The 9174-nt window shown below is 39.9% G+C and overlaps 1 protein-coding gene across 1 annotated transcript in view; it reads right to left on the bottom strand.

Moving 5' to 3' along the window:
* Positions 1–911: 911 nt before the first annotated feature.
* The window catches only part of LOC113815893 (uncharacterized), a 12979-nt gene continuing 4716 nt past the window's right edge, over positions 912–9174 (bottom strand). The window contains exons 4-14 of the mRNA XM_027367910.2: positions 9079–9174; positions 8058–8173; positions 6908–7483; positions 6177–6226; positions 5883–5965; positions 5075–5258; positions 4400–4648; positions 3670–3794; positions 2562–2728; positions 2092–2211; positions 912–1294 (exon numbers count right to left, since the gene is read on the bottom strand). The exon at positions 9079–9174 is cut by the window's right edge and continues 23 nt beyond it. Of these exons, the coding sequence (XP_027223711.2) occupies positions 1119–1294; positions 2092–2211; positions 2562–2728; positions 3670–3794; positions 4400–4648; positions 5075–5258; positions 5883–5965; positions 6177–6226; positions 6908–7483; positions 8058–8173; positions 9079–9174 (1942 nt within the window). The 3' untranslated portion in view covers positions 912–1118. The remainder of the gene's footprint in view (positions 1295–2091; positions 2212–2561; positions 2729–3669; positions 3795–4399; positions 4649–5074; positions 5259–5882; positions 5966–6176; positions 6227–6907; positions 7484–8057; positions 8174–9078) is intronic.

Genomic DNA, 9174 nt, shown 5'->3' on the forward strand with positions numbered 1-9174 from the left:
TAATAATAATAATAATGATAATAATAATAATAATGATAATAGTGATGATGATAATAATGATAATATTGATTATGATAATAAGAATAATAACAATGATAATAATGATAGTAATAACAACGATAATAACGATGATAATAGTAATATTGATAATGATGATAATGCTATTAGCATTATCATCATGATTATTAATGAGGAAAATAGTAATGATAATAACAATAATGTTAATGATAATAACAATAATGTTAATGTTAATAATAATGATAATAATGATAATGATAATAATTTTCATAATAGTGATAATAATGATAACAAGGATAATAATAATGATAATAATGATAATAGTGATGATAATGATAATAATAATGATAATGATAATAATAATAATAATGATAATAATAACAATGATAATAATGATAATAATAATAATGACAATAATGATAATGATAATAATGATAATAATGATATTAATGATAATAATGATAATACTAATAATGATAATAATACTGATGACAACAACAATAATAATGATAAGAACAACAACAACAACAATAATAATACTACTTAATAATAATGATAATAATAATAATAATGATAGTAATAATAATAATAATAATGATAATGGTAATAATAATGATAATAATAATAATAATGATAGTAATAATAATAATAATAATGATAATGGTAATAATAATGATAATGATAATATTAGGTAACACTAACAATAGTAATAATGGTAATACTAATGATAATCATAATGATGATAATAATAGCAATGATAATGATGATAATGATAATCATAATGATAATAGTAATGATAATAATTATGATGACAGTAATAATAATCAATATAATAATAATAATAATAATGATAATAATAATGGTAATAAAAATAACAATAATAATAATGATACTGGCTTCAACTTTCAACGTATATGAAGAGTATTTTCATCAACCGTTATCACTCACTACATAAAACCAACAATAACTCCAAACTCGAGGAAGATCTGAATGAAAATACAATTGGGAACGAAGGTGTATTTCTCAGGCTCCATGGCACTGGCACTCCTCAAGAACGGACGAGGCACCGGGCGCGATCCGTGGGCAGGCGGCGGTCCTCCTTAGCCAAAGTAGATGGCACACGGGTTGCTTCCTCCCCCGCGAATGTAGTCCTGTGCCATCATCAGCTGGCCCTCGGGGTTGGTGCACGCGACTTGCAGGCACTCTAGCTCCTGCTCGCTGAGGGTCCAGAACCAGGCGATGCCACAGTGGTCGCAGGAGACGTAGGTGCCATCGTCTGCGGGAGGGAAAGGGGGGGGGTGAAGCAAGGAAACGGATGGGGAATCCCCCCCTCTCTTTTTTTTTCTCTTTTTCTCTTTTTTCCTACTCGTCTTTCGGTCTCTTTTCTCTCTGTCATTCATTCTCTCTTTTTTTCTATATTTTCCACTGCCTCTTTCTCTTTCCTTCCATCCATCTATTCCTTCCTCCCTCCCATTCTTTGGTCCTTCCCTCCCTTCCTCTCTCACTCGCTCTCTCTCCCTCCTTGTGCCCTTCCCTCCCTTTCCACTCCCCTCGCCTTCCGCCCTTCGTCTTTCCTCTTCTCCCTCCCATCCCTCTCCCACCTCCCCTCCCTTCACTCTCTGCTCTCCTATACCTCCCTTCTCTCTCCCCTCTCCCTTCGCTCTCTCCTCTCTCCACCTCCCTTCCTTTCTCCCATCCTCCCACCCTTCCCATTCCTTCTCTACTCTCCTCCACCTCCCTTCCCTTTCTCCTCCTCCCCCTTCCCTCTCTCTTCCCCTCCCTCCCATCGTCCCTCTCTTCCCCTTCCTTCTCTCCTCTCCTCCACCTTCTTTTCCTCTCTCCTCCCTTCCCTTTCTCCTCATTCCACCTCCCTTCATCTCTCCTCTCCTCCCTTCCCTTTCTACTCTCCTCCACCTCCCTTCATCTCTCCTCTCCTCCCTCACATCGTCCCTCTCTTCCCTCTCTCCTCTCCTCCACCTCCCTTCCCTCTCTCCTCCCCTCCCTCCTATCGTTCCTCTCTTCTCCCTTCCCTCTCTCTTCTCCTCCACTTTCTTTCCCTCTCTCCCTGCTTACCATTGACCCAGTGGATGACGGCGACCTTCAGCAGCGGCAGGAACACAGGGTACAGGACAAAGGGCATGTGAACTCGGTTGACCTTCATGGTGACCTCCGGAACGACTGTCCGAAGCGATCCTGGGGAATAATGGTGATGATTATGGTGAAAACGGGGGAGTGGCGGCGAGTAAGAGGGATATGGTGGCATTTATGGTGGGCAAGGGGAGTGTGTGTGAGTGTGTGTATGTTTGTTTGTGTGTGTATGTGTGTGACAGAGAGAGAGGGAGAGAGAGAGAGAGAGAGAGAGAGAGAGAGGGAGAGAGAGAGAGAGAGAGAGAGAGAGAGAGAGAGAGAGAGAGAGAGAGAGAGAGAGAGAGAGAGAGTCAGTGTCTGTGTGCGTATATATGGACATATATGCAGAATTCCATCCCTCTAAGCGCATATCAACACAAACAACCTGCATCCATGACAGAACCACATCACCGCACCGGAAGCAGGAGGGGAGATTCGCCCCCCTGACGCCCCCAGGTTGATGAAGTTGATCTCCAGGCTGTTCACCTTGGCGTTGGGGACCGCGACCTCCACGTACTGAAGGCTGTCCGACTCGAGCATCACGAAGTCGGAGTGGAGCGTCGTCTCGCCCAGAGTCAGAAACCTGGGGTGTTTTTTTGGTTTATATCAAAGGAGAAGAGTTAGAAACCTGGGATTTTTTGTGTACATCAAATGAGAAGAGTTAGAAAACCTGGGATTTTTTGTGCACCAAATGAAAAGAGTTAGAAACGCGATTTTTTGTGTACATCAAATGAAGCTTTAGAAACCAATATTTTTGTATGCATCCAAGGAGAATAGTTAGAAATGGGATTTTTTCTATAATCAGATAAGAAACGTTTTTTTAGGGAGATTGTGTATTTCTTTGTCTTACTTATTTCATTTTTCTATGTGGGGATGTAATTTTGTCAGTTCTATGTACGTTTTTAAGAAAATTTGGAAAGACTGCGCATGGCTTAGCTCTCAGGTACAGAAATTCCACATCTTGAAGGAACATGAAGTAAAGAAAACCACATGACTCAATATGACGAGGTTGCCATTTTGAATAGCACATTATGAGGTATGTTGAGTTTACTACATAGAACAGCACATGATTCTGTAAATTGAGAATAACGCATAATTAGGTATGATGAGTTTACAGCACAGAATAACTCATGTTTAAGCACAGTGAGGCCAGCATGGTAGGCCCACCCTCTCCCCAGCATGTTACACGTCTGAAACAACATTAAGGCGGTTCCTGTTGAGTCAGCGAGTTTCAAAGCCTTGGTATCGGAAAGCTGGAGACAGAACGAAATGGATAAAAGACTGGGGAAGGCCTATGTCCAACAACGGATTTAAAAGAGGAGGCTGAAAGAATAGAAGAGAGGTGAAAAGCGAGGAAAAAAATCTGTGGAAGGCCTATGTCCAACAACGGATTTAAAAGAGGAGGCTGAAAGAACAGAAGAGAGGTGAAAAGCGAGGAAAAAAATCTGTGGAAGGCCTATGTCCAACAACGGATTTAAAAGAGGAGGCTGAAAGAACGAAAGAGAGGTGACAAAACAGCCTTACACTTCCTGGACGTGACTGAGATGACGCAGGTCGTAGTTGTCCTGCTCCATCACTCCCGTCCCGTCTTGGATGACGAGGGTGTGCAGGTGTTCTAGCACCGGCAGCGTCGAGGTGTCCACTTTGACCTGAGTGGAGAAAATGTGTACTAAACTGGACTGGACTGGACTAGATTGAATTGAACTGGACTGAACAGATCTGAACTAAGTTGACTTGTACTGAACAGATCTGAACTAAAATGAATTGGACTGAACAGATATGAACTAAGTTGACGGACTGAACAGATATGAACTAAGTTGAAGGACTGAACAGATATGAACTAAGTTGACGGACTGAACAGATCTGAACTAAAATGAATTGGACTGAATAGATATGAACGAAGTTGACTTGGACTGAACAGATCTGAACTAAAATGAATTGGACTGAACAGATATGAACTAAGTTGACTTAGACTGAACAGATCTGAACTGAACCGAATTGAATTGAGCAATCTTAGCAGGTAGTACGATGTGGAGGAGAAAAGAAGGATTTGGTGTGGAATTCAGCTGGTCTAAGTGGGAGAAAGTAGTAATGAAAAAGGGGGATCGATCAAATAGGGACAGTGATGAAAAAGGGGGTTACTTCAGAAAAATACACAAGAATGCTTTATCATATTCAACAAACCAAACGCAATATATATAACAAAAGCACCCAGAAATACAGAAACGCATCGAAGAGACGCCGCCAAGCTTACCTCGATGAGATACAGATGAGTGAGATTGGAGAAGACGCTGAGCCAAGACAGATCTTCCTGCTCGGAGTGGGACCGGAGACTCTGGCCGTCCGACGGGGTCCCCGACAACACCGACTTCCCTCCCGTCCACCTATCGGGTCTCGGGCTCTCGTAAGAAATGGCTTGACCTTGAATGCCGGTGGAAGTGCGGCGCCGACGGCCAGTGAGGTCAATACAGGGCTCGCCGGTGAACAAGTTCGGGCATCCGGTCTTGAGAGGAGAATTGAAGTGGCGATTAGATAAATATTTTTTTTTTTTTTCGATCATTTTGTTCTTATATGCATCTATATCCCCTACAACGTCTTAACAACCACCAACATCATCTATGTAAAAATGATCAAATCTCTACACTCAATTTAACTTTAAAAAAAGAAAAAAAGAAAAGATCTACAAAAATATATGAAAACAATTTACAAAAAAATCTACGGACACAATAATACGAAAACAATCTATAAAAATCATAAAACTAATCTACAAAAGATAGATAAACATAAAACTACCCAAACAACAGAAAACGGACCTACAAATAACAGAAAACGGACCCACAACCAACAGAAAAGGGACCCACAACCAACAGAAAACGAACCCACAACCAACAGAAAACGGACCCACAACCAACAGAAAACGGCGCCATACCATATAGAAAACGATCCTGACGGCCGGCCACGTGGGGAAGGGACCGGGGAAGGTGATCCGCGACGGAATCGGATAACACAGGAGCAGCACCACGAACCTGGCTTCGTTTCCGTACGTAAGGTCTCCCAGATTAACCGGGTACGGACAGCTATTATTGAAGATGAAGTGGAGGGCCAGGTTGATTCTGGGGATTAAGAAATTGAGGGTTTTATTTCTGCCTGGATCTTCGTCTAGCTATGCGTGTCTGTTTGTGTGGATGGGCTGTGTATATATATATATATATATATATATATATATATATATATATATATATATTTATGAGTCTGTGTGCATCTATCTATAATCCTGTTTAGCTGTACGTTTACTAGTCTGCTTGTCTTTATGCTTTTCCATCTGTCTGCCTATCTATCTATTTATCTGTCTACCTATAGATATCTGTCTATTTATATATCTCGTTATATATGTGTAGTTTATCAATCATTCTTTTTATTTATTTACCCCCCCCTCTCTCTCTCTCTTTTCTCTCCTCTCTCTCTTTTCGTATGCTAATACCTGTGTCAGTCAATTCATTTTCACTAATTCAGATTTCTATTCCCAAAGCATTGGTTTTGTGCATGTCCATATCACTTCATTCATCAATCCATTTATGTATTCATTGTTTTCATTCACATGTCTAAAATTAATCTAATCTGTCTGTATGTATGTGGTTGTGTGCATGTGTGAGTGTGAGCGCGCGCGTGTGTGTGTGTGTGCATATCTGTAAAACCGTCACACAAAGCTACGTCAACAAGTGGCTTTATCACTGAACTGGAAATCGTGGACAGCGAAGATCTCCATGTCGCAACCGGAACAGATGCTGCAGTTCAGCTGAAGTCGGGAGAACTGTGAGCACTGATGCAAAAAAAAAAAAAAAAAAAAAAAATCTTGTTAGTTTCTGTTCTGTTCGCGAGTTAAGAGGCAGATTTATTTCATGAAATGCTGTAACGTCCGTATTTTCGCTTGTGTATTATTATTATAATTATCATTATCTTTATTATTATTACTATTATTATCATTATTATTATCACCATCATCAAAATTCTGTTTTGTATTATTAACATACCGGGAGACAGGTGCAGATATCTCGATACTCCGGCAATATATCTCCACAGGCTGTGTAAGGAAACAGATATAAAAGATTAAAAACGAATGATAAAACAATGGATAAAATATGATAATATACGAAATATGACGAAAAGAAATAGCTTGCTAATACAAATATATAAAAAGATAATTAGATGACATAGGCGTCAGAAAGTATTTTGAAGCGGGGGCTAAATCGGTCCCCTCAAAAATAGCTTATATGAGCTGGTGTGGGACGAGAGGGGGCAAGCTCCTTGATTTTAGCAGTTTTGAAGAGATGAACACATTCATTTCTGCACTAAAATGTCAGATATTTTTGTTAAGATAACACTTGACATTATGGATATTTCATTTTAACACTTGACTCAGTTGGTAGCTGCCCTCTCATTTGCAGGGGATCAGTGTTCTCAAAAACTGGGTTAGTAAGGAATTGCACTGTTTTTGCATCTACAGGGAATGTCCTTGAAAGTTGAGGAGTGGGGGGGGGGGAGAAACTACGTCCTGCCCCCTCCATTCTAGAGTGGGAGGCGATCCCCTGCCCCCTCTTTTCCTACGCCTGTAAAAGAATCTTAATTCCTCTGAAGTGTCGAACAATCCCAACGAATTCCTTTATGACACGCATATGACATAAGACCTTGGCATGACACAAACAGCAACCTCCTTATACCCTTCCCCTCGCCCCCCCCCCCATTCCTCGTCTCATGTACTTACTCGTCACGGTGACCCTGTTCGCTGGCTCCACGGGCTTGTCAGCGCAGCCTGGACTGTACGTGGTGGTGGTCGTTGTAGAAGTAGAGGTAGATGTACTGGTGGAGGTACTTGTGGAGGTGGAGGTACTAGTTGATGTGGTTGAAGTACTTGTAGATGTACTGGTAGATGTGCTCGTCGAAGTACTGGTCGATGTGCTGGTAGATGTGCTGGTTGATGTGCTGGTAGACGTGCTTGTAGACGTACTAGTAGATGTGCTTGTAGATGTGCTAGTTGATGTGCTGGTTGAAGTACTGGTAGATGTACTTGTAGACGTACTAGTAGACGTACTTGTCGAAGTGCTTGTAGATGTACTAGTAGAAGTACTTGTCGATGTACTAGTTGAAGTACTGGTAGACGTACTTGTACTGGTAGATGTGCTAGTAGACGTGCTAGTGGATGTACTTGTAGATGTGCTAGTAGACGTACTGGTTGAAGTACTGGTAGACGTACTTGTAGATGTACTAGTTGATGTGCTGGTAGACGTGCTTGTAGACGTAGAGGTTGTACTTGTTGAGGTGCTAGTTGTGGTTGGTTTTGCTGTTAGGACGACAAGTAAGATTCCATTGTTGATTGTTATTAATGTCTTTTTTAGAATTGACAGCATTTATGTACGTTGCTGTATAATCTGTAATATGCACACACACATATACATAGATGCACACACACACACACACACACACACACACACATATGTATACGTATATATATATATATATATATATATATATATATATATATATATATATATATATATATATATGTATGTATGTATGTATATATATATATATATATATATATATATATATATATATATATATATATATATATATATATATGTATGTATGTATGTATGCATATATATATATATATATATATATATATATATATATATATATATATATATATATATATATATATATATATATATATATATTTATATATATATATATGTGTGTGTGTATATATATATATATATATATATATATATATATATATATATATATATATATATATACATATATATATATATATATATATACGATATACATAGTTTACTTTCTTTCTTGTTATTTTTGTTTTAACTTTTTTTAGCATGAAGAAATCCACTTACGGATACAGCTGATGATGCAGTCAAATCCAGCGAACCTCTTTATGTAGTTAGTCTTAAAGACGATTTTGATGTCGCGGCTGTACCTCTTGTAGAAGCCGTGGATTCTCCCACACCGTCTGTTGAAGAGGGGGTGGTGGAGGGTGGAGAGATGGTGGTGGTGGAGGGTGGGGAGATGGTGGTGGTGGAGGGTGGAGAGATGGTGGTGGTGGAGGGTGGGGAGATGGTGGTGGTGGAGGGTGGGGAGATGGTGGTGGTGGAGGGTGGAGAGATGGTGGTGGTGGAGGGTGGGGAGATGGTGGTGGTGGAGGGTGGAGAGATGGTGGTGGTGGAGGGTGGGGAGATGGTGGTGGTGGTGGAGAAGGAGGATGTGGAAAGGGAAGGGGAAAAAGAAGAAGAGGAAGTATGATTTGGAAAGTAAGCGAATGGGGGTAGATGGTGGAGAGGTAAAGAGACGGAAGATGGAGAGTAGGAAGAGGAGGGAGAAGAGAAAGAGAAGGGGCAGACGTATGAGAGATAGGTGGTGGAGCAGGAGAAAGAGGAGGAGGAGGAAGAAGAAGCGGCGGCGATGTTAGCGGGCATGAGAGCAAATAGGAGAAGATAATTGATGGTAAGAAATTGGTGAAAAAATATCGTATTCCAAACTTAACTTTAATTGAATAATGGAAAGTATTCACTATAAGTAAAATGGGGCTAAAGTTCCTATTAGCCTCTGCAAATGTAAAGTAATTTTAGAAGAAAAAACTAAAAGCTGGAGTAAGTAAACATTAATAAGAATTATGAAGAGAGACGAGAAAAAAAGAAAAAATATAATTTCCTGAATAAATTCCAAAAGTAATACTAGAAAATACCAAAAGTACATATACAATTTAATAAGGAAAAACGGAAGTAGAAAACCAACAGATACAGAAGACAACCAATAGATAGATCGACAAGCAGATAGATAGATAGATAGACAAAAAGGATGAAGACTCAATTAAACGAAAACACGTTAAAAACATGTTCCCGCTTCACCACAACGCACCTGATTCCCCTAGTAAAGGAAGGTCCATTGAAGATCGTGAACTTGTCTCTCCTGCACCGCTTGCTCCACTCGGTCCTGAAGAAGGGGCAGTAGACC

The sequence above is a fragment of the Penaeus vannamei genome, chromosome 4, assembly GCF_042767895.1.
Source record: "Penaeus vannamei isolate JL-2024 chromosome 4, ASM4276789v1, whole genome shotgun sequence".
Classification (NCBI taxonomy): domain Eukaryota; kingdom Metazoa; phylum Arthropoda; class Malacostraca; order Decapoda; family Penaeidae; genus Penaeus; species Penaeus vannamei.